This window comes from Anolis carolinensis, chromosome 2 (assembly GCF_035594765.1).
Source record: "Anolis carolinensis isolate JA03-04 chromosome 2, rAnoCar3.1.pri, whole genome shotgun sequence".
In the NCBI taxonomy this organism is placed as follows: domain Eukaryota; kingdom Metazoa; phylum Chordata; class Lepidosauria; order Squamata; family Dactyloidae; genus Anolis; species Anolis carolinensis.
This window is the reverse complement of record NC_085842.1, coordinates 309,498,962-309,525,814: the sequence shown is the minus strand read 5'-3', so window position 1 is coordinate 309,525,814 and position 26,853 is coordinate 309,498,962. Positions and strand designations below refer to the sequence as shown.

At 37.8% G+C, this 26,853-nt stretch overlaps 1 protein-coding gene across 2 annotated transcripts in view; it reads left to right on the top strand.

Annotated features, from left to right (window-relative positions):
- The window catches only part of dcc (DCC netrin 1 receptor), a 1,120,333-nt gene that overhangs the window by 985,165 nt on the left and 108,315 nt on the right, over positions 1 to 26,853 (top strand). For both annotated transcript variants that reach the window (XM_008117567.3, XM_008117566.3), the window contains exons 18-20: positions 6,319 to 6,457; positions 7,004 to 7,111; positions 11,250 to 11,444. In XM_008117567.3, the coding sequence (XP_008115774.2) occupies positions 6,319 to 6,457; positions 7,004 to 7,111; positions 11,250 to 11,444 (442 nt within the window). The remainder of the gene's footprint in view (positions 1 to 6,318; positions 6,458 to 7,003; positions 7,112 to 11,249; positions 11,445 to 26,853) is intronic.

The window sequence follows — 26,853 nt, the reverse complement described above, 5'->3', positions numbered from 1 at the left end:
AATATTATTATATTAAATATATTGGAACTCTGGCTGGCTACAGAGGGGCAAACCTCTCTGATGCTGAGCACTGCATTCTGGGAAATGTAGTTTAGGGCAGGGCCTATTTAATTCTTTGGCATAGGGCTCCTCGTCTTCCCAAACTACATTTCCTAGAGTTCTGTGCTTTTCCCAGCAAATGCTGCTTTCTCCTGCCTTTTCTGGCATCTTCTAATGGCGAGAGGCCATTAATTTACAGAGGAAAGTCAAGGCACTAAGGCAGCCTTTTTGGCTTTGCTTACAGCTTTGCTTCCTTGCACTGAATATGAAACTGACTTTGGGAACCTTCCAAGATTTACAAAACTAAATTGAAAAAGTATGGGGTAAGTTTTAATTCTTAAATTTTTGGCATGGGCCACGCCAATGTATTGAATATTGCCTCGTAAGTACACGTTTAATGAATTTGATACGACTTATGAGGACAAATGGAAAAAATGCACACTTCTATTAATTAGTTATAGTAGAAACCTGAAAATGGCTCCTACTCAACTGCTGATTGTATAGAAGACAAATTGTCAGTAGGTTACAAGCAGCACTTGATGAAATTTCTTGTTCTACATAACCACTAAAGGGATAGGAGCTATCTTAATTTTTTTTCTGTGGAAAGCCTAATTCCAGAGGATGAACATGGAAAGCATGTCATAGGGGAAAATAATGTGAGATGCAGTGCCCTACACATCCATGTGCATGGACTCTTATCCATGCACACCTTTTGTATTCCTGCAGAATCAGAGTTTTTAGTTGCATGCATACATTTCCCAACGTAGGCAAAATAGGGATATATGAATGTTGTTTCTATCACTGAGAAATATTTGTATAACCCTTGATATCTTCTTTGTAGGTTTCATGTAATTTCTAACACAAATGGTTTGATAAGAAAAAAAATCAGTCTCTTTCCCTGATAAAAAAAACAAGCAAAGAGAACACTCGAATAATTTAGCCTGAATCGTGTCAAAACCCAGTTTGTAGAACATCATGGAAATAATAAGCCGGTCACTGACATTCACCTCAAAAGGATGCTATCCTCAAAGTGTCTTTGGGGCCCTTGAAATGCTAATGCTTTTTATCAAACAAGACAATATCAAACAAGCAAGTGGTTCAGATCAATGAATTCTGCCTTTTATAAAAGCAAGTGGCACACTTCTTATGTCTGTCAAAAGCCTGCAGTTGTTTTGAACAGACAAATGCCTCTGTTCCTTGTTTTTGACATAGATGCACTCTCCATCCCAACAGTGCTGCCACCTCCTCATGCTAGACAACAGTAAGTCTTCACAGCAGTTTCCACAAATGGTGTGACACTTTCAGAATGACCCATCCAGTACATATACATTTGTATGTCTGTTGAAAGTACTTCTTTCTCACGCTTCATCCCATGAGGTTGAACCCAAATAACAACATGGTGAAAACACAATAGGACATTCCTTTAAAAATTATTTAGATTTTTAAAAGCCAACATTGTTTAACACAGTTGCTATCAACACAAAAATCTAAATGATTAATTCCTATAGTTGCTGCCATTGTTGTTGTTTCCCACCCGTTTTCCAACACTGGAACTCAATGTGGCATGCAAGTTTGCACAAGTACAATATAGCTAAAAGCATACAAAGGTCAACTTTACATATAATTAAACTATTCACAATATTAAAACAACATAAAATATGCACTTTAAAATAATGGAAAATAGTTTAAATACAATTCAATAAAAACATTACATCTGCTTTGGGGGAAAGGCTTTGCTTTTCACTGAGGGGAAAGTATGGTATAAAGGCATTCTTAAGTAAACAAATCTATTGCTATTTGATCATCAGATTAGGAAGAAAACTTTATGTAAAGAAAAATGAATGGATGAGATCATGACACTTTTTACATTTTTAAAATTTTATTTTCATCTTTATGTAGGCTATATACTCATGTAAAAGTCAATGCCTTCTACAATTCAAGGGCAGGTTTTGGGGACAATGTTATGGATATTGATATGGATAAGTCGGGGGTCATTTCACAAAGAGAGAACAGCCCTAATGCTGACTTAAGGTCCTTCTAAACAGGCCCTAAAGCTCCTGATAAGTAATGGATTTACCTGAGGTGTTCAAATGGTGCCTCAGGTAAATCTGGATTAATAAAGAGTAAACTGGGTTTTCCCAGTTTACTCCACATTAATTTGACACTTGCAAAGATCCGGACCTTGAGCACCCTGGTTCTTTGGGCTCCTGGAGCCCGATGGAACAGGAGGGCATCCACCCCCTCCCCCAGCCCCCCATTCCCCCCCCCCCCAAAAAAAAAAACTTACAAGAGGTCTGCAGAATACTCCCAATGTGAGAAAATCATGCTTCAGGAGGAGTGGAGAGAGGGATTTCACTCCCCCCCCCACCTCTCCTGGTAAGCTTTGGGGTGGGAAATGGGGGACTGAGAGGGGTTGGATGCTATACCCCAAGGGAAAGCCTGGGGTTGTGGGAGGGGGTAGGTACTGACACCCAGTGGAAATGGTTTTTTTAACCTGCTTACTCCCAGGTTATAATTAAGTGTAGAAGGGCCCTTAAGGGTTGAGTTGTCCCTGGTCACCACTACTATTTCCCCACCCAAGCATTTAAAAAAGCCAGAAGTGGTCTACAATGGAGAGATAAGTAGGGATAGATGCTTCTTTGGGTTCTCCTGGGAGACTACTCAAAGAAGAAGATTATTCCCTCTTTTTAAAAGAGTTAAGGTACAGTACTCACATCAACTAATAAATTGGGGGTGTGTTAATTTTTTTAGCTAAAATTTCTGGGCATATACATGTACATATAGGATGTTTGTTCCTTTAGAAAACTCACAGTGTTTCTTGGTGGAAATATACCCAATGCAGTGCATGCAAAAAAATTAAAGCACAGCTACAGTTCAATAACTGTGGATCACAGCATGGGAATGAGGCATTGCAGGAATTAAGAGCTTTACTTGCTGAAGATTTAATTTTTAATAAGACATCTAAAAGTGAACAGGGGAAAGTCTGGGAACTGAAAATGCTCACATCAAAGCATGCATGTCCCTTATACATGGAAATTGAAAGAAGGTCTCTCCTGAAGATACATAACATTAGTATGTCCTAATGCATAAGGAACAGTTAAATTGGATTGAAAGCTTATTAAATCCAGTGGATAAAGTTGACAGGATGAGAATCAACTAATTTGAAGTGCCACATTAAAGGAGAACTCTTAGACTGGACTGGCAAGACTAATGAATGAGTCCTAGAGGAAATCAAACTCTCCCTAGGAGTCAGAATGACCAAGCTGTGTGGATATTGTACTTTGAACATATTATGAAACTAGATAACTCATTAAAAGAAATGATTATATATGGTACAGTGGAAGAGAGTAGGAAAAGAGGAGGACCATGTTACAATCAAGGAAGTCACAGTCCTTCATTTGTGAGACATTAGGCAGGCCTGTTAATGCAAGGAAAGATAATATCCCCCTCCACACACACACACACACACACACACATACATAAGTGTCCTAAAGCATAAAAAATCTGTGCTGTAGTTTTCTCAGTGAGGTGCTGTGAAAATCACCACAGAGACAATTTGTAAGCAATCTTTACATTCCTAGACCATGTGATAGAAGTTGTTATCCAAAAGAAGCAACTTTTCGAAGTTCTTTACAGAAGCCTGAAAGAAATATACAACCCTCCTGTGTATAGCATGAGTTCCTATTTCACAAGTACAATTATAAGTTGAAAAGTTTTACAAGTCATCTTGTAGTGGAAGCATATGATAAAGTGGAAGCATATAAGAGAGTTGTGCTAAAGGACATCAAAAATGTCTAGAAAACATACTTCTCTGTGAACTTTCTAGCTCCTTCAGCCCAATTCTATGATATGTTCCTGCTGGAATCCCATTACATCATTAATTTCAGGTAAGAAAAGTAGGGTTCCAGCTTATGAGCAAAAATCATTATTCATGTAATACATGTAATGACTTTGTAGCCATCAAGACAAGTAGCCATTGATAACATAAAGGTATAATGGTTATTTGAGGCTGAAATTTCATTAAGCATTTCCCATGGGTTTTTGAATTTTTCTTCACCTTCTAAATGTAGTTTACTTTTAAAAAGAAATATTTGTGCATGTTTTTATTTGCATGATAGGATTGCACATGTGCAAGATCTCTTGAAAATATGGCATATTTTTAGAGAAAATTATATGCCCAGTGGTTCCATAACCTTCCGCAGTAGTGGTAGCATCACATAGGTGTCAATCCTCTACTGCAGTTTTCTTTTGGCTGTGCTCCTTGCAATGTACTTTAAGATAAAAACTCACCATGCTCAAGCGGTTCTTTAATAAAAGCTTAAATAAAGCACAGATGAGGAAAAATACAGCATTACTCAGGTCCCTATATACCCATTAGTACCCTGTTATTTACCTGTTCTTAGAAGGCTTCGGTCAACATGATGAATAATACATTTTCCTCCATAAAATGAATGAACCAAAAGCACATATTTAGCCAAGCCAAAGCACATACAAACATCTTAAAATTAAAAGTTTTTTAAAAAATATATAAGAGCATAAGTACATATTTATTCAAAAGGCAGCAGGCGTGTTTTTGATCACCTGATTAAATATGCATGAACAGAGCTCAGAATGTCCTTGTTAAGAAAGGACAAGCAAATAAACCAGGATTCTTTCAAACATGTATTCTAAGCCACTTCTTCTATAAAATGAATCTTATGGGTCTCAAATAAGCTTTAATGCAATGTCAAAATAGGTCATGCAGAGCAAAACAACCCGATAAAGCCTACCTTGGTTTATCCCTTAAAGGGCATGTATTATAGCAAGCTAACCTTGATGCCATAATTGATTTTCAGCTGGTTGGGGGGGAAAATGAACAACTACAGTCAGCCCTCCACATTTGCTGGGGTGAGAGGTGAGGGATCCCGATGGAAGTAGAATAACTGTAAATAATAAAAATGTTGTTTGTTTCTTTTTTTGTAGAACACTTCCCTGGGAATCTGTGAGTATGTGTTGTGATAAAGGACCTAAAGATTCCTAGAAAGGTGTTATCTCTAGGAATCTCTAGGTCCTTCAGAGGAACTCTGTGGTTGACTTTAGGTGGAAGTTGACCATAGAGTCTCAATGGAGCACCTACAGATTCTTAGAGAGACCCTATGCATCAAAACCGTGAATAATTAAATCCACAAAAGTTAAATCACCATAATCTGAAATATTCCTCCTCCCAAATTTGCGCTTCAGTTTTCAGGTGGAATATTTCAACAGTAGGTTTACTCATACAAGAATAAAACTATCAAAACGAGCATTAAACTATCAACCTGCAACCCAGAAACATATTCTTTCTTTTCTTACTAGATGCTTTGTTTTCAAAGATCCTTCTGTTCCTCTTTATACACAGATGTAGGCAATAATACTTCCTTTCTTTATCTTCACATTCATAGTGTCTGTCCTGAAGTCAAAGCAGAATGATGGCAGGAGTGAACATCAGTATTCTATGCCATGACTCCACTGTCTTTTGGCCAGGCAACAGCCACATTCTGCCATTAAATTTAATCTGATTTGAGTAGTAGTGTCCTCTATTTCACCACATTTTGGAATATTTGTAGAGGAACTGATGACTCACTTCCTGTTTTGAAAAAAAAGGTCTGCACAGGTCTTTTGAAAGGTAGTCATCTAAAATGCCCCCAAATGCAGTAACATTCCAGTCATCCCTGGGAGGCATTTGAGAGCAAATCAGGCCAAACATTAGAGTCCTAGTATGGGAATATATATATTGGTTGCAGACCTCAAGAGCCTGACAAGGAGCAATATGGTCCTCCATCCATTTACAGTTGCCACCTGTTTCCTAAATGAATATAAGATAAATGACAGAGGTGCTGAGGGTCCCTGGATAGTATGCCCAGGGCCACTCCTATCCTCTCCATGTGAAAGCTCTACATGGCTTTCACAGTGTATGCATTTTATCAATTTTGTTTCAGGATGGCAGAACTGAGATTCATTTAATTCTTCTAATCATTTTAGCATACATTGCCTCATTGAGTACAATGCGGATTCTAACATATATTAAATAAAATCAGTCAATCAGTAAATACAGTTACAGATCATTTGATGAGGAAGGGAGCAAACGAGGAGTTTGATGAGAATGGTAGGTGTGAGAGAAGAAAGAGGAAATAATGTAATGTAAATATTTTAGATGAAAAAATTACAATTAAATTTTTTTCTGTCCCCCAAATTGTTGTTTTATATCATAAACTTCCTTTACACTTATTCTGCCTCTCCTGTTTCCTCCTTTCTTCATAGTCAGCTGACACAACAGCACTGAGTCATACTGTATCAGCTCTTAAGCCCAACACCATGTATGAGTTCTCTGTGATGGTCACAAAAGGTCGAAGGTCAAGCACATGGAGTATGACAGCTCATGCTACTACATATGAAGCAGGTATGTTGTTTTGACTTCAAGGCAATCAAATTTGACATTTCCTTTAATGTGATTTATTTTGCTTTAGATTAAAAGTCATAATTCTGTCATTAGCATATTTCACAAGAAAGAAGCATTTCCTTTTAACTGTCTTAAATGCCCCACCATTTTGCTTCAGTAGTAGATTTATGGTAGCTGAAAGGGATTCCAAAAGCCATCTAGTCCAAATCCACTGCAAGAATTTAACCATCTATCCTCCAGTTAAGGAATGGCCACTACCTTCCGAAATAATCCCGTCCATCATCAGATTTTTGTTCTTGCCAGGAAGCTTTTCCTAAAGTTTATTTAGACTCTCATTTTGTGAAGTATGAGTCCACTGATTCTGGTCCTTTCTTCTACAATAGAAGAAAACAAGCAGACTCCATGTTCTACATAAACACCCTTACGACATTTAATGATGGCTAACATATCCCCCTCTTGTCCAGAATTTTTTCTGTCTTAGTGTATTTACTTTTCTTTTCCAACATGTCACCTTTCGTTTTCTGGATTTCCGTTCCTTCTGCTAAGCCCCAACCTCTGCTCCCAAGGATCTGACAGTCATTACTCGTGAAGGCAAACCTCGGGCTGTAATTGTGAGCTGGCAGCCTCCATTAGAAGCCAATGGGAAAATTACAGGTAAATTGCTTTTCACATCTTTTGTTCTCTTTCACATGTGACACAGGAAGCTGTATGTTGTTGCAGCACTGGTTTTGGTTGGGATATGTTGCACATAACAGTTCTAACTTGTAATCGTTCTGGGATTTTACTTCAGATTGATACCATTCTGGCTTCCAAATGCTAACAAGACCTGAATATATGGTTACCCTCTATTTCACATGCATTTCTTTTAAAAAAACAAACAGAACAATTGCATCATTGCATGAAACACTGCCTTATAGTAAACTGCAGAGATTTATCATTTGTGGATTATGATAGTTTTTACTACTATGATATCTGAGAAAATAAGGGTAGACCTTTCATGAATTCTTACTTACAAACATAGGGAATCACATTTTATTAAGTGAAGCCACTGGACCATCTAGCTCAGTCGTCTTCTCTCCAAGGCTCCTTGGTCAAGTCCCGCAATCTCAGGGCTGTTGCTTCCTTGATTGAATCTACTCACCTGTAGTGCAACTTTCTTGTTTTCTTTCCATCTCAACAAGCATTATTGTCTTTTATAATGAGTCCTGTCGTCTCATGATACATGCACAGTATCTCCCAAAGGTGGGAAGAAGACAAATCTATCTCTGGCTTGTGATGCAGTGAGTGAATGGTAGACAAGTGTGAAGATATATAGAGATATAGAATGCACACAGAGGGACACAGAAAAAGGAAGCAATAACTTTTATACAGGTTTCTAGTTTCAGAACGCCATTGTTGGGAAAATATTCAGAAGTCTTGTGGATGCAGATTATACTTAGCTCTGATTTTTTTAACCACTTTGGTAAATTTATTGTGCACTTATTGTGTCCTTGCCAGCAGATTCCTACTATTACTTTTACAGTTATTTTTTATGTAATGTAAAGGACACTAGCAACACATTCAAACTGTTCACATGAAGTGTGGATTCTGTCCCAATCCTAGATTGTTGGATTGTGGTTTCTGCCCATATAGGCAGCCACAAGGCTAGAAATTAGATTTTTCTTGTAACTACAGTCTGTGTGGGTGAACACTTTTCACTCATTCTAACATCTAAATTTAAATCACTCCATATTTAGTGCTAGCGAAGAGGTAAGTGTACCTTACCTATTTTGAAATCCATAAAAACCATGAGTGTATAGCTAGTTTTTTCCTATTTCTAGCCAGCAGCTCAAGGAGGAGGTATATGCTGGGGAGGGGCCAATACATAGATCTCCCCTGTCTTAAATAGTTGGATCCTCTTTACAAGTGATCTGCATTCTTTTTTAAAGTGAATGCCATTTTAATTATCTGGTTTTATATTCTCCAAATCGATATGTTAGTATTAATAGCCATCAAGTCAGCTTCTCCTTATGGTGATCACATGAATGAGAGACCTCCAAGTCACCCTGTCATCAACAGCCTTGCTCAGAGCTTGCAGGCTCAGGGCATTCCCTTCCTTGATTGACTCTATCCTCTTCTTCTGCTGCCTTCTACTTTACCAAAGTAGAAGCAATTTCTCATGTTCCAGCCAAATTATAGCTGTCTCAGGCTGGATCTACACTGCCATGTAATGCAGTTTGAAATTATATTACATGGTAGTATAGATAGACCCAGCCTCAGTTTAGTCATTGTGGCATCTAGGGAGAATTCAGGCTTGATTTGCTTACTAATCATTCACAAAGTATAAATTAAAAACAACGAGCTGCAGGAGGAGGACTGAGCTAGATGGTCCAGTGGCTTCACCTAATATAATGTGATTCCCTATGTTTGTAAGTAAGAATTCATGAAAAGTCTACCATGAGGTCATTATTAGTTGCTGCTAGTGATCTTTTTGTTATTGATTTAAAATGTAACTAATATGGCTAATTACTGATGTGTTGCTTTTGGAGTAAGTTATGAGTAAAGTGGTGTAATGTGGTCCAAAGCAGCTCTCGCTAAGGATAGCCTGTCTCCTCTGAATTAATGCCTGAAGGAGATAATGGACTGGATGAGGAAAAAACAAATTGAAACTGAATTCAGACAAAACAGAGATGCTAGGATGGAGGTTTGTCAACCAGTTCTGGATGGGGTTATACTCCCCGAAAAACTGTGTTTGCAGTTTGAGAGTACTCCTGGCTCCATCTCTCCAAATGTCAGCCTAAGTTGATGCAGCGGTCTGGAGTGCTTCCTATCAGCTTTGTCTGATATGTCAGCTGCACCTTTCCTAGAATCTGATACCTAGAGATGGTCGTGCATGGTAACCTCAAAGTTGGACTTCTGCAATGTGCTTGACATTGTCCTACATTTGTACCAACTTTGGAAACTCCAGTTGATTCAAAACACAGCAGCCAGATTGATCACAGGAACATCCAGGAGTGAGCATATTACACCTATACCTAAGTCACTCCACCATCAATTATTATTATTCTGTTTATTTATACCACATTTCTCTCTCTTTTTTATTTTAATTTTATTTGGGACAAACAAGTAGAGTATAACGCACTCACTTTTCCTCATTAGGAAGTTTAGAAGATAACATAGGTGACTTATACGATACATATATTTTAACAATTTAATAACAAAGATATAAAAATATCATGTGTAATTGCCCTCCATGCAGTCATGCCAGCCACATGACCTTGGATGTGTCTACAGACAACGCTAGCTCTTCGGCTTAGAAATCGAGATGAGCATCAACCCCCAGAGATGGAAACGACTGGACTTAATGTCAGGGGAAAACCTTTACCTTTAGCTAATCGCCCTCGTCCCCTACTTGTATCCATCTCTTTTCCACTATTTTCCCCCTCCCTCTCTCTCTCTCTCGTTCCCCTCCCCCATCCCTCCGGGAACCGGGAATAGTCATACATGTCCTTTATCCTTCATGCTTGACAAGTGTATTCTTTATAGGTTATCACTGTCAGCACATAGGTGCATCATTAACTTTGCCTAGAACACTCACCTCTGGGAGTAAATATGGCAATAGTTCCTGTCATTTTCTTTGTTTGTTTTCCACCCATATTGGTGGCAACAAAGCCCATGAATTAAACTAGCACAAAAATTGCAGGAAGTGTTGATGAAAAACAAAGCAAGCAATAATTTCCTCTTTCTTTTCATGGAAGAATGCACTAAGCATTTTTAAGTCCTTGAGAGCAAAGGTCTTCAATGTGTTATCCTCAGTGGCAATTAAGGATGTCTCATAATAAGCAAGCTGTTTGGCAGTCATGTAAAACATAGCATATATAATGATAGGGTGCCTTGGCTGACACATTATGGTCAAATTTATCGGTGGATGTTTAACATTGTAATAATAAGGTAAGACACAGATCATCTCAAGGCCCTTAATACTGACTGACAAGGACTGAACCTAATGAATGGTATATAACAACAGATCTTATTCCCCAAAATATTGCCATAACATCATTACCTAATTAAGATATCCATTAGGAGCCTGTACTGTTAATTTGCTCTGAAAAATAAAACAAAGCTTTTCTTAAAGGAGAAAAAAAGAAAGGAAAAGAAAGAAGGGAAGGGGATGTTGCAATTAAATGAACCCTTTAGGCAATAAGCCAATATTAGAAGTATTTTATTATTAAGAGAAATAATGTGCAACTCATGAGATATACACAGTGTGGTCTCATGAATGTGAACAATAGAGTTTGAGATCTGAAGTTCAAATCCAGGGGATTATCTCAATCCACTAGCTCCCAATCCACAATTCCAGCCAACCACAGATCATTGCAACTCATACCTAAAATGGTGCTGACTTTCAAACAAACATCATTGCCATTTAATAACATGGACTGAGACCATCATGTTTTTGCCATTTGTGGAGGTTTTGCTTCATTCTATTGTAATGATTTCCTCTTCTGATGTTTTAACACTGTATTGGCTTTCTTTGAATTGCAAACCTTTGGGTCCAAAATTTGAAAGCAAACTAAAAATTATGATAGTGATGATGATTATAATAATATTTGTTTAAAAACAATACTGTACATTGAGATACTGCTAATTCTGTATGGAAATGACATATGTAGGACATACAGTGGGATGTATTAAGAAGAATCTTTTCCTCACAATAGGAAGAATTGTGCAATTTTGGTAAATAATTATGAACAGGAGTCAAATTCTCACGATGCCCAAATAAAAATTAAATATGTATGTGTGTGTATTACAGCATACATCCTTTTTTACACCTTGGACAAGAACTCCCCCATTGACACTTGGGTTATGGAATCCATCAGTGGTGATCGGCTTACACATCAAATCATGGACCTCAATTTGGACACAGTCTACTACTTTCGAATACAAGCTCGTAACGCCAAAGGAGTGGGACCACTCTCTGATCCTATTCTTTTCCGGACTCTAAAAGGTATTTGTTTATTTTTATGTTATTGGGATAACTGAGGAGTGTAAAGCAAAATCCAGTTCTGACATCAATAAAGCCAAAAGCAGATCCTGTGCCATTCTTCTGGCAAGATTGTAAAATGCTTTGGCATAATTGATTGCTGCCAGAGGAAAGAATAAACAGCAGTACCATAGTCAATAGAAGTTCAATCGAGCCTCAATGGTAGCTCAGAATAATGAAGTGGCTGTGTATGCATCAAAACCATTGAGGGAAATCACTCGAGTTATAGCGCCATCAAATATGGGACTTTCTTTGTCCCCGTTTCCTCCAGCTAGGCTTCTGTTCATTTCTGTATTGATTTTTTTGTGAATGGGAAGCTAGCAGTGATTCACTGAACTGAGGTTAATGGAGGTTCAGAACTGCAGTCATCTTGTTTGTATGGTTTGTGTTTTTAAAAGGAATAAGTGCAGCAAAATTGCTTTATGAATATACCAAAAGTTGACAAAAGTGTTGTAGGAGCAACATTTTCTCTTCCCCATATAAAACAAAGGATCGTTACATCCCGAACTGGCGATATGAAGAGTAATTCTAAAGATTTGTTTATCTTGTTTTGTACCCTGAGCAGGCACAACTGTAGAAGACTGTTGCAAAAAAGGAACTGAAATATGAAGATGCAATCTGCATAAGTAGTGCACCCAACTGATAGCCTTCATTTAATGATTCCTACCTTGTAGGGGGTGTCTAGAACTAGATTAGTAATATAAACAAAATGAGCTCAACCCATGAATTGCGCTTACTTGTTTGTTTATGAATACACTTTTATTAAAACATTTATGTCCTGTCCTATATAAAAAATATCAGGGAGGCTTACAAGTAAATGCATCTCTCTTTGATTCTACTAGGTATTTTATCCAGGAGATTTAGTGCTCTGTTTATGAAAATTTGACCCTGAATTTCATATTTCTCTCCTTCCCTTCCCTTCCCTCCCTCCCTCCTTCCCTCAGGTAATTTCTGAATTGTTCAGATGTTTAATTCATCCCAAATTCAGTTTCAAATCATCAAAACACAGTTTTACAGATAGGAAACTGAAGGTGACGTGTAGCCACTTCAACCCAGCCTTCTCCTAACCATGATTGTAATATGTAACTGACTCTATAATGGTAACAGTTTCAGTACAAACTGTATAATGAGCTAAATTTCGTGGCATAAGAACTTGTATGGCATCTCAAACTTAATACCTTTCTGTCGCCACGCTCATATAGCACACCAGCACAACTTATGAAGCATTTGAGTGGTTTTCATGCGCTGTCTTCATCCTGATTTGTAAGCCTCTAACCCTTGAGTACTTTGTTGTGAGTCACTCTGTTGATCTTCGAAATATAGTGGTCCTCTTTATTCTCTTTGTTCTTCTTGTTTAAGTTGTTTTATTTGTGCACCTGAAAAGAACACAATATGGTCTATCAAAGAGTAATTTAATTTTTTTCTGGAAAAAAAGACCAGACTATTTACTGCCTTTTTCTGATACTGAACATCTGCTGCCTGGGGCTTTCTTATAGCAGTAGAGTCCAGTTTAAAGTATTTGTCATGATTTTTCCAGCCAGGACACTGCAGCATATTGTGCCAAACCCTTTGTTTCATTTTAAACAAAAAGACTCGGGTAGTTAGGCTGCCTGCCAAACAGTTCTTAATGTGTCCATTCAACGAGCTAAAGCAGACATATAGGTGATCTGATAAACAAATTATTATAGGCCCGAAGCTAGATGAATAAGTCTGTTTGCCTGAGCTGCTCAATAAGCAATTTAGGGCTGATTCAAAACTCTGGAATGAGTCCCAGAGAGGTTACAGCTTCCAGGTCCATAATATTAAGCTCCTCTGGCTGAAGCCTGCTCTTTTGGTGGAAATTGATATCACTGCCTATAAAGATCTGCAAGCTGAATATGGGAGACCAAATGTTGGTGAATTAGCAAGAAACAGATGTTGCATTGGTTAGAGTTGATAATTCAGGATTGTCCCAGGCCCTGAGGTTTCTGCCCATGGATTCTCCCACCATCAATAAGTCTTATGTATCAAGTATCAACTACAGTTGTTCCCTGCTTGTCACTGAAACATTGCACACACAAATGCAAAATATATTTTCCTGATTAGACATTAATCTTAGTTAAAGGGGCTGTCCTTAGATCAAGGTGAAATGAGCAGATTATATTTCTTGAGTTACTTATGGAGATGGGATAAAGAACACATTGTTTAGCCTATCAGTTTCTAGTCAGAACGTGGATGTAAAGCAGAATGGGACAACAACTTAGCTGCCAGATGGAGCACAATCTATATTAAAGCAGCATTTTGTTTTAAATTAATAGATACAGCATCATATAGTAATAAGTGCAGTGCAGTGCAACACCAAATGTAGGAGATCCAGACAGTTAACTAGCTCTGAACTCAAAGTCACCTACTTTGTAGTATTAATGCAAGGTATGATCAAACTCAATGGGGAGATGAATTTTATATCAGAGTTAGGTGATACATTTTTAAAAGAAAAAGAGGGGATCCTCATTTTGTTCCCTCTTCTAATAGCCAATAAGCACACTAACATCCTGAGATGAATATTTAATACTATCACCCTAAATATGTCATTTCCTATAATAATCAAACTATTTTCTGACATATCTACTTCTACATATAAGGTGCAAAGCATTTCTGATGTCTAGCTTACATTCTCAATCATGCAAAAATATTGGATTCTTGCCCTCAATGATGACTAAGGAGATGTGTTTGGTGTCCCATGGAAGGACCTCTTGGCAATACATATATCTACAGGCACATATTTATTTATTTATTTATTTATTTATTTATTATTTATTTACAGTATTTATATTCCGCCCTTCTCACCCCGAAGGGGACTCAGGGCGGATCACATTATAACACACATAAGGCAAACATTCAATGCCCATAAACACATCAAACAGAGACTGAGAGACACACGCAGAGGCAAGTTAACCTTCTTCTGAGGGGATGTTCGATTCTGGCCACAGGGGGGAGCAGCTGCTTCATCCACTGTGACGGCACTTCCTCATTCCAGGTCGTAAATTAGTTAATCTTGCCTCCCCACTTTTTATAAGTGGTACCTTATCTCCTACTTGATAGATGCAACTATCTTTCGGGTTGCTAGGTCAGCAACGAGCAGGGGCTATTTTTTATTTTTAATTGACGGGTGCTCACCCCGCCACGGGCTGGCCTCGAACTCATGACCTCATGGTCAGAGTGATTTAAGGCAGCTGCTCAACAGCTGTGCCACAGCCCGGCCCCTTTTAAATTTATTTATTTATTTATTTATTTACAGCATTTATATTCTGCCCTTCTCACCCCAAAGGGGACTCAGGGCAGATCACATTACACATATAGACAAACATTCAATGCCTTTTAACATAGAACAAAGACAAACAAACATAGGCTCCGAGCCGGGCCTCAAACTCATGACCTCCTGGTCAGAGTGATTCATTGCAGTGATTGATTGCAGCTGTTCTCCAGCCTGCGCCACAGCCGAGCCCATAGACACATGCATATACACAGAAAAAGAAAGCTATAAGACATACTCATGGATCACAAGACATTTAATTTATCATGGACCAAAGTCAACACAGAAAGAACAGGCTGCTTTTGAACTGTACAGAAATGTTTTAAAGGCATTTGTAAACTGAATATAACTAAAATTGGATTTATATTCTGATTGACTGTTTTCCATATGCATTTTAAAAATGATGTGATTTTTGTGCTTCTAAACAAGATAGAAATTGTCTGTCGTCCCTTTATTGAGTGCCTTTTCAATGTCTACATGGCCAAAATGAAATGATCTCACTGCTCTGCTGTTAAGTCCATACAATGCACGGCTGTATTCACAGCAGAAGCACTGCATCCAGCCATCAGCACAATACAGGATTTACTTTGGAGTTTTCAGAAAGCCCCAGAATGAACTGGAAATTTGCAGATGTGGATAGCTGGTCTGATCCATTTTCCAAACATCCATTGGGTTGACTGCTTCCATCACCTCCAGTAAGCAACTTCCTTCCAGAGATTTTCTGATGAGGTTGCATTTATGGTGATATCACACCATACTGCCCATATGACCAGAAATGAGGTGTCTCCAGCATGCCTCTGGGAGGGAGCTTCTTGCTGACAAAGAAGTGGCGGCAGCAACTATAGCCCAGTGTTTCCATGGCCCAGGCAGCCGTATGGATGGCTAACAGGCTCCTGGGACATTTCTGGGCTGCATAAGAGTAGTCCCTGAGTGCTTAGACCCAGCATATTGAGATAAGTATAGACATTAGTGTTGTGCTTTTGTATGGAATTGCTGTTTGTTTTGTATAGCTTAATTTGTGTCATCTCATTTTTGTATTTGGTTCCTGCTAATGACACAAATATGACATGAATTTTCGTCAGGCTAAAGAAAAACACAAAAATGTTTGTACCATTGGCAACAATAGGAGGGCTTCCGAGACTCACACCCCCTCGGTTTTTGGGCTAAGGGGTGAAAATCACCACACATGGAGGGCTTTTCAACCCCTTTTAACCCACCATCTTTTAAAATGTTTGGGTCTTCCTCATAGTACTATTATTATTAATGATATTATTGTTAATACCCATTGGCTCACATCATATGTAATGGGGAGGCACTCCTCCTCCAGACTCAGCTTAGAGTCCCAGAGTAGCTATTGTTATTAAGATGTGTGTGTGTGTGTGTGTGTGTGTGTGTGACCCATTGGCTCACATCAGATGTAATGGAAAGGCACTCCTCTCCCAGACTCAGCGTAGGGTCCCAGAATAACTGTTGCTATTTATATTAATATTATTATTAACACCCACTGGTACACATCAGCTGTAATGGGAAAGCAGCCCTCTGTCATTACCTGCTTATTGTTACGGTGCCGAAATGAAAGGAAAACAAAAGCAAACACAATGACTGTGCGGCTTTCATTTTCGTCTCGCCTCTCATTTCCTACAAAAATGTTGTCATTCATTTTGTGTAGACGGATGGTTGAAACGAAACAATAGCATGAAGGAAATGAAGAAAAAATTTTCATGCACATCTCTTATAGACATATAGCTAAACTGATAGAACAAGTGTCATGGACTAGACTGTTATTTGTGACATATGAATGCATCACTGAGGATTAGCCACACACATATCTGTTTTTGAGTGCTGAGTGAGATCATAGCTCCTTTCAGCAATGTCTAAGGCAGTTGTCAGCACTAGTAATGGCATGTCTATTTATTGACTAAAAGAAGAGAAATGAGGCAATTCTCCCAGATTTTCAATAATTTCCTAAAGATCCAGGGATAGGGACCTAACTTCTCTCAACTGAAGGCATGCAGCGGGATGCTACCTGGTCACCTTCCCCCTTCCTAGCTAGTGAAATTGTGTTCCATAGCAATATTGCACAGCTGAATCAAGATACCAAATGAATGATAGAATGCTCAGCCAATGCGCATGTGTTTTCATGTGCAGTGGACAGCTCTGCAGTCTGTCTGCACAGCCACGCATCACTCATGTTTGCAAGGGTAATAGCACAACATGCAGAACACCCCAACTTTGAACTGAATGAAGACATTCCTCATTGGACCAAAATGCCCAGCTGCCTCTGTCAGGGAATGTAGCCTTGCATAAGACATCAAAGAGAGAAAGAGAAAAAGAGAGGAGGAGGAGGAGGAGGAGGAGGAGGAGGAGGAGGAGGAGGAGGAGGAGGAAATAACTAAATCTCTAGAAGTGTGTTTTACACAATGACAGTTGTCAATTCTATTGACATTTTAAATATGTTCTCCAAACATCAAATGCCCAACATTTTTCAAAACCAGGAAGTAAACTTAAGGTCATTTCTGCTTTCCAGAAATAGTTGTGTTTGGCTCATGAGGAGTAGAAATGGTTCGCAAAGTCTCTCTCCCTTGAAGGCTACCCATCAAGTCCTACATACTTTTCCAAGAATTGATGAGGGCACATGGAAAGATGCCTTGCATTGAGGGTTTTTTTTTTGGATGCTATTGCATTCATCTTTAGTGGAACACTTCATTTTCACTGGATGCATCCTGTTATGATCAAATAAATTGCCAAAGGGCTGTGGAAGTTAACTTTGCTTTCATTACAGCAACAACCCTATCGCTGTTTATGTTATTGAAAGCAATATTTACAATGTGCTTGTTTATAAACAATAGTCACATTACCTTCTCTCTCCCAGCCTAAGTTTCTTCTACAGGCTTTGAAAGTCTGACTCTATGCTAAACATTGGTTTATTTAATCCCTCTTGTAACAGAGGAGAATGAAAGGGTAAATATATACTTTTTAGATGTTAACAAAAATGCTACAACGTTGCACCACAAGCTCCCATTTGGAATATAATCACCTAGAACACGACATTTCACTTTCATGTTCCTTTAGGCTGAAAGCAGACAGATTTCAAAAAATAACATGAAGCAGTATGCTTTCTGAAGCAAAATTCACATCAAAATAGACTTCACTAAAAACAGTCGATAAGTACTGAGAAAGTTAATGTCATGTCAGAAAGGGATTCCCTCACTCTCTCAAATAATTCATTAGCACATGGCTTTTTCCTTCACCTGTGGCTAAAATAGGTAACTCAGGAAGAGCAGGATTAATGAGAGTTTTTCCCTTTTATTAAAGTATGGCATAACTTTCTTCTAAAGTGTCACTCCTAATTTGCAAGTGAATCATAATTGCAGACTGAATTATAAGTAGGGTCTGTAAGGCTCTTGTGATTAAAGGTCGCTTATTGGGCATCTTTGTGAAGCCATGAGTTGGAGCCAAATGTGCTGCCTTGAGACTAATTTTATTGCATGCATATTCAATAGACATTTCTCTACAGATCATACATAGCTACCTGTCAGTGGTCACCTCACTTGAGACCAATGATATCGGAGTTTACAGTCCTTAAGGTGTCACAAAGGTTAATGCAACCCTTTACAGGCCTATAATTGGCCATTCCTGTGTAAAGAGTATGAACTAGTCACCCATGGATTGCATGCTGTTCTTCTAAGGGATCTTCACCGTCCAACTCCTAACAAATGCCATGGAAACAGCCAGCCTGGCTCTTCCAGTGCATTGTTAGACTCTGAAGAAATACCATAGTTCATCTCCTAAAATGGTGATGCCTCAACAGAAAAACAGTTGCCTAAAGTCAGAATAAGGTCTTTGGAGCCCTAGACCAGTTCTAAACACAGGAACGGAACGGTTTATGCTTCTGCATTATGTGATCAATTGTGATTATATGGTTTTAAATGGTTTTAATTGTTTAATTGTATTTTATTATTCTATTTTGAATGTCAAATTCAATTTTGTACAGTGTCAAGGCATCAAATAGCTACCTTTATGTAAAGCCACCTTGAGTCCCCTTCGGGGTAGAGAAGGGGGGGGGGGGGGGTAGAAATAGTGTAAATAAATAAATAAACCAAATCTGAGCATTAAATGATCAGCTCTGGGTTGGCAAGTCAAAAGAATTTACAGCCAGGACAAAGGGTCCTCTGACATGACACAATTATAATATTACATTCCTCTTTTTCTGCAACAAACTATAGAGTCCTGGAATATGTAGTTTGGCAAAATGTTGGAGCTCTTTGGCTGAGAATTCTAAGGCTATTTCCTAGTTTGGTCTAGGTTTCCTCCAATATTTAGATGGGAAATCTAAACACCATTGTTTAGTTTATTTTCACAAAAATGCAAAGCAAAACTATGTGTGTGTGTGTCCCCAATAGTTCTGCTTAGCATGCTGACTGCTGTTATACTATATAGAGAGCATCCATAACCTTAATTTGAAAGATGCATAAATTGTGTGAATTGATATGTGTCAGCGGGGGAGGCAGAGAGGGAGGGAGAGGGTACCCTTTGCTTGTTAATTCTGATAGACATTGCCCTCCTATTAACACATACAAGAAAGATATTTATTTAGGGCTTTCTCCAGGACAAAAGAGACAAACAGTCTTCAATTTGCAATCATCCATTTTTTATTTTGAAAAAAAGCTGTTCTGTAATTGCTGATACTGTCATTCTGTCATTGTGGATATCTAGAGACCCCCCTCTCACACACACATTATTGCATGTTTCATAAAGAAAACATCAGCTGAATTTCTAGCGTTACAGTGCCCTCTAATGCTTCATTGGAATGACAAGTGGAAAATGTATCCTTGAGTTATACACAGGTCTTTCTAGAAAGCAATGTCATGTGTCAATCCACCCCCTGAGATTTTATTGCACAATTTATGTCAAGAGTTACATCACCTTAACAGCTTAGCACTGGAAGAGAATTTTCAGTTAAAATGTCTTATACAGCTAGATTACAAATGTCATGAGTGCTTGATATAAAAGCATTGCTCATAATGTGCTAGTATGTTTGGTTTCCATCTTGGTAATAACTCAAATTATAATTTATGAGTCTACATCTGGATCTGTTCCATTATATTAAAAATACTTTCATGCAGGAATGAGCAAGTTGTTCTTTTTTTAAAGGTCCACTACATGCATAAACAAAACAAAATAAGAAGAAAGACAAAACGGAAAAGAAAGAAAGCATACACAACACCTAAAATTAGATTAGCAATATCCTAAATATGATACAATGTGGATGAAATACAGGAATTCCATTTTTTTCATAGTATTCTTAATGGCAAGGGTGTTATAAAATTCCACACCTCCTGAACAAATGCATTCTTTTGTGAGACTGTTGCAAATTTTATTCTTGAGATTAGTAATTTTTATTATGCTTTTCTTTTTTATGACTTTATCCTGTTAAAAATACTTGTGTTGTGATTTTGTTAGTGTTTGTTGTTGTTGTTGTTGTTGCTGCTGCTGCTGCTGCTGTTAACTATCAATACAAAACTAAATACCTAATTGCAAACAAATTGGAATAAAAAGTAAATGAGTTAAAATGTAAACTATGTTTTTAACTACATTTCTCATCATTCCTCGCTATAAATTGGCTATGGGAACTTTAGTCTTCTAGTCCAGCTATGTGTTGAGAGCTCCATGATCCCAGATGCTTAGTTGCATGTACCATACTATTTTCCAAATTTAACAGTATCTTATAACATGATGAAAATGTCCCTTAAATAGGTTTGACACTTTGGGGAGGTCTATTATTGTCGTGGCCCACAGAGGCTTTTACTGTTTCCTTTATTGAGCCTCAGTTGTCTCTTTATTTAGAATGGGTTCAGTTCCTTTTTGTATAGTTTTCTGTGAGAGGAAACCTTAGTTAGAACCTGTCCTTTAAGAACCCTCACCCCCTTCACAGTTAGACAGTCTAAGGGTGCCAAGGAGTCTAGAGGCTTCAATGTCTTCCACGTCTAAGTTGAACTCAAAGACTGAGAAAACCCAATTCTAGAAGTCAAAGTTTAAGAAGCCAAAGGTTAAAGAAACTAAGTTTAAAACTTGGAGAAACAAGCTTGACGTATTATGGAACCAAGTCTGCAGTTTAAAGAAAAATAGAAACTTAACAGGAGATATTGACAGAAGTCAAAGCCAGACAAAGGATGCAGAAAAGAGGCTAGAAAAAGGAAGAAGTCAAAAGAAACCCTGTTAAATTTTGAGCTTTTGAGTAATCATGTGTTAGTGAGACCCTGGGAGGAGTTAGGGTACTGATCTTCAGTACAATTAAATTACTTTTTTGTTTACTGTTACACCTTTTGTTGTGAGTTTATAACTCAATTCTTGCCAAGAATAAGACACCCGAGAGAGTTAGCTCAGAAGAAAGAACAGTTACCGTGTGACCTGAACCCAGAGGAGGTTTCCTGCCTCACTAACATGGACTGCATCAGTCATAACTGACTCTAGAGAATTAGAGATTTTGTTCAGAAGGTAGTCTTTAGTCTGTGATCAGGGACTTTGCATTTCAACCACATCTTGAGAATTGCATATTCCTCATCCAAACTTTATGTTCAAGAGCATGGAGAATTAGTTCTTTATTAATATTTACTGTCAAATTGACTTCAACTTATGGCAACCCTAAGAATAAAAAAACTTCCAAGCTCCTTCCATTATCATATCTCCTGGTCATGCCTTTAAAAACTCAAGGCCATGGCTTCTAGGGTTGCATTGCTCCATCTGTAATGCGGCTTTCCTCTTTTCTAGGTCAAATTTTCTAGGGAAATTTGTAATGAAGGTCTGAAGACAAAAATCCTTTCCCTGCTGTTTGTTCCCCAGCCAATGGAACTTAGAAATATTTTTCATCTGAATCTAGAGCTCCTGTTACTATTTTCCATTACTGTGGTTCTCAACCTGGGGCCTCCAGATGTTTTTGGCCTACAAATCCCAGAAATCCCAGCCAGTTTGCCAGCTGTTAGGATTTCTGGGAGTTGATGGCCAAAAACATCGGGGGACCCCAGGTTGACAACCACTGTTCCATTATGAATTATTTTCAAATCTGCCTATACAATGTAAACAAATTGACATTTTGCCACACTCCGTGACTATAAATGCCATGAACCAATTTACATTTTACAGTAGAGTCTCACTAATCCAAGCTAAATGGGCCAGCAGAAGCTTGGATAAGCGAATATCTTGGATTATAAGGATTGATCAAGGAAAAGCCTATTAAACATCAAATTAGGTTATGATTTTACAAATTAAGCACCAAAACTTCATGTTATACAACAAATTTGACAGAAAAAGTAGTTCAATACGCAGTAATGTTATGTTGTAATTACTGTATTTATGAATTTAGCACCAAAATATCACGATATATTGGAAACATTGACTACAAAAATGGCTTGGATTATCCAGAGGCTTGGATAAGCGAGGCTTGGATTAGTGAGACTCTACTGTATTTACTTCACAAAGTTTGAAAAAGTTACTTTGTAGGGGCTTGTTTGAGCTGGCCAGATTAGCTGGAGGATTTTGGAAGTTGTAGTCCAATGAAGTAAACCTTCTAAAATCAGTGGCTTCATAAGTGCATCTGATAAACAAAGACTCTTATCCTTAACTGAGTTTTTCCTCAAAGGTAGCAACCAGTATCTTCAGTAATTTTCCTTCTCTGTGTTTTAAAAGTCATAGTAAAAATACAGTTTGCAGAAGCCAATTGACAAAACAGACAAAATTCACATGTTGTTGTATTATTCCACAAAAGTAATATTGATTTCTATGCAGAAAGTGCTGGTTTTCTGTGCAAGTCAACCCTGCATGAATTTAATGCAGAATGTCACACACACAAACAGCATTTCACAGTTTTTACCACAAAAAAACCAAAATTTTCTGTTCAGAAATTAATATTTCTCAATTGAAATACACTAATATTATCCATGCTGACATAATTTTTTTTGCTTAGAAAATGATGTTTTCTACACAAAACAGCTACATGCACATTTTGTGCAGAATAAATTCTGGACTGTAAAGATTCTCATCAGTCAAGGTGTCCCAACATTGAGAAAACATGCTTTCATCCATTTTATAAATATATTTCACTATTCTTCCCACCTCTATTGGCAAGGTTAATTGTGACAGCACTAGACAAGCAGTGGTTGGCATCAACAATATATCGGGACACAGAGGAGAATTTGCAGATCCTTCACCTTCAACAGCACTCTGATATTATCTGAACAAATTTTGTTTATGAGCTCTAATTAGCTATTTCAGGAGATTCAGCAAATCCCAGAGACTTCCAATGAATTACTTGAGATGATAAAACTTATTTTAGCATGGGGAATTAAAAACACTAGGATAAGGTGAAGCCACAGCTACTTAGATGTGCACATGCAACAGCCTTGAATACAAAGGGGTGTATGTGACTTGTTTGCTGTGTTCCATTATTTTGCTCCCTGCAACTTAGATGGGGACATTCTGAATCAAGAGGTCAAATCTCAGTTGGTTGGGTTACAATGAATTTGCTCTAAATATAAATTTTAATACAATACATCTCTGGAAGAAGATACTAACTAAAGATGACAACCCTAAAGATTCTTTAAAGTTCACCTGCATAACTTTCCTTCTTTCTCTGTTTCTCTCCTGCATCTCCTGGTGGGATGACCTTGCCTTACAGCAGGAAGTAGCTCAGATAGCTTTTGGTTCCCTCCAGTTTAGTGATGTTTTGAATAAAAGTAAGGTAGCAGGGCTTCACATTCCACAGCAACTAAAAGTAGGAAAAATAATTGGTAGAATTTCTCCTACAAGAAATTTTGAGCTCATGTATATGGCTACAAGTGCATGAGAAAACTCTATCTTAATGCGATTTCTATGGGAACTTATATCGGGGAGAGAAGTTGAGCAGCCCATATGCAGCAATTGAGTTGCTTTTTCTGGTTGTGGATGTCTGTGAGGGTGCCCCAGTCAGCCTTCACCCCGCCCCTACTCCCTGCCATTTTTCCAGGAAATCTTTGAGCCTCAGATTACTAAAAAGGTATTGAAACTATTGCAAGATGCTGTAGTTTTGCTTTCTCGTTTTCTCTGACTCTCCAACCCACCCCTACAGTCAAAAAGTTTTTTAAAAGCCCAAAGTGATTAATTTTTGCTCACTTAAAAAATTAATTACAAAATTATATAAAAAACTATTAGAGTGGGCTACAGCAAAAGATCAGATAAAGGAGTGTATGGTGAAATGGGCTCAGAATGTGGGACACCAGATCCAACTAAAAAACTGGGAGAAGATTTGGAACCAGGACCTTAGATATACCTATGCATATGACATGCGAGAGAACTGGCTAAAAATGCAATAAAGGTGGTATATTACCCCCTATAAAATTTCTAAATGTTATAAGAATACATCTAACAAATGCTGGAAGTGCGAGCAACAGACGGGCACTTTTTTCATTTATGGTGGACTTGCCCAAAAGCTCAACTTTATTGGAAAGACATAAACGAAGCCATACAAACAATTTTAAAGATAAAAAATAAAAGAGAACCTGAGTATTTCTTACTAGGAATGTTAGACATTGATCATGATAAAAATAAAGAGATCTTGTTCAGTTATTTGGTCACCGCCGCGAGAACAACATAGGCCAGGTTCTGGAGATGAAAGGAGATTCCAAATAAGGAGGAATGGTTAAATAAAGTCATGGAGGTGATGAATATGGATAAACTTACATATTGGCGATCTCCAAATCAAGGTTTACCAAAGAAAGAAACCAACAGGGACCTGGTAAAGGACTATTTAAAACAAATGAAATTGGCCCCTATCTGCTGAATCAGATACAATCTTAAAGACTGTTGAGGACGAAGGGGATGTGGTGATTTACCAATTTTTATGAACATTTAGTTATATATATTAAAAAATTTCTATGACAAATCAGTTAAACAAATTTTTATTTTATTTTTTCTTATATATTTTATTTTATTTTATTTATTTTTTCTCCTTTTTATATCTTATTTCCTACTTTCCTATAAACAATCAGTGTTCTCCCACTGTTGATGTGAAAATTTTACAACTTGCTAACCTATATTTTCTTTCTAACCTCAAATATAAAATTTTCAATAAAAATATTAAAAAAAAGAAAGAAGAAGCCTAAAGTGATATGTTGTCACATGTAGCTTCAGCGTAGCAATACAGGGCGATAAATTGACTTCCACCCCATAGCACTCGCTCACCCTAGTCTCATCCAGAATCCCTTGTTCAGGTAGGACCAAACTTCCATGCAGTCCAGAAGTGACTGGTCTATGGATGCTTTTGAATTCCAGGTACCATGTATCTTGTTCTACAGGAAAATTGGCAAAAGTCTTCTCTGAGCTATGTTAAGTATGTTAAGTAAAAAAAAATTCTAAGTAAACATAAGAGGAAAACAATCAAATCCTGGCTGTACTAGAAATTTTCATCAATGTATAGTGGCAGGGGGAGGACTGTGGGAGGCAAAGAGTATTAAATTGGCCTGTAGATCTGTTGAAAGTACCAATTTCTGATATCGTCCATCATCCCACACTGCTCAACCAGCTATAGGAAGCCCAATTATCTATTTTAGGTGCCAACATGTGTATAGCTTCAGAGGGCCATTTTCACTTCCTCTTGCCCTGAGACAAGCTGCACTGTAACCATATGCTCTTCTCATTTCTGGACACTTTTCCATTGGATTTTTAACTTTATTGGGGAGGAGTGAGCATTTAGGAAAGATACATAAAAAGCACCTGAGGTGGAAACCAGCTCCCCAGAGGAAAATTTCATCTCAGTTTTTTCAAAAAAGAAAGTGTGGATATTGAAAGCTCTGGGGAAGGCAAGAGCCATATGGGATCGTCCCAGAAACACAGAAATAAATCAGGTCACTAGAAGCAATTTCCAGCTCGATATGCTTGAGGAAAATTTTGATGTTGATTATTCTGAGAAGGGCAAGAGCTATATGAGACCCTCTCAATGGCCACATTCAGCACAGGAACTATGTGATCCCCACTCTCATTTATGCAACTGTATTTTTTGATCTCCAGTGGATGTTATACCAGGTTTTGAACAGTCAAACCAGAATAAATTGCCTCTGGGCTATCACAGCTGCAATAGAAAGATATCATGCTACCTTGTCACATCTCTTGTTTTTGGTGATCAAGGAGCTAAGAGCTGGCTAGCAAAAATCAAGTATTCCAGACCTGCTCAATAAATACATATTATGCTTCAAATTGTCACTTTAGGGCTCAACATGATATATAATGAAGGCTACATTATAGATCCATGTTTGGCAGGTTAACATAATTACCATGGCACTCAATAAAATAAACAAGTATATTTTGTGTGTGCCATCTTTTTTGGGGGGAAAGTATAGGACTTGAGATTTGATTTTTTTATTTCCACTGACTGTTTACCATTTATTTTTTAGGACAGAAAGATCAATTAGATAGCAAAGGGAAAAAATAAATATCATGCATCTCTTACTATTTTTCCCCATATAGAAAGTCAATACTTATAAAATGCAAGCTAAATGAGATGTGATGCTGCCAACAAGTTATCAAATCTACTGGAAACTTATAGAGCTCCAGAAGGCATCCATATCAGTGAATGAATTTGCTCTGGGTTCTGTATGCATTTTTAAGGAGCTATTTGAGGTGTCTAATCCTATATCTACTCAAAAAGTTACACCTTGGATCAGTTATTTAAATTTTTGACTATTAGTGAATGTACCACTCTGTGGACATGGGATCCACTAACAACTACTATGATTAGTAAACCTATAGGATGATCATGTGGGTAGACTTTGTGTATGAGCAGAAGCAGGTCTAGATAGAAGCAGAAGAAAGGAGACATTGGATCTAATACGTCCTTCTTGGTAGTTGCATCTACACCTTTAAGGTGCATTTAAGGTGTAGTTGCATCTACACCTTAAATATGCCACACCTCTTTGGAGAAGCAATACTCTATACCAGGGGTCTTAAACTTCTTTAGGCACAAAGCCTTTTTTGAAGCAAAAGTTTCTCTAGGAGCCCTAAAAATGTTTATATTATATATATTAAATATAATGTGTATATATATCAGACAGA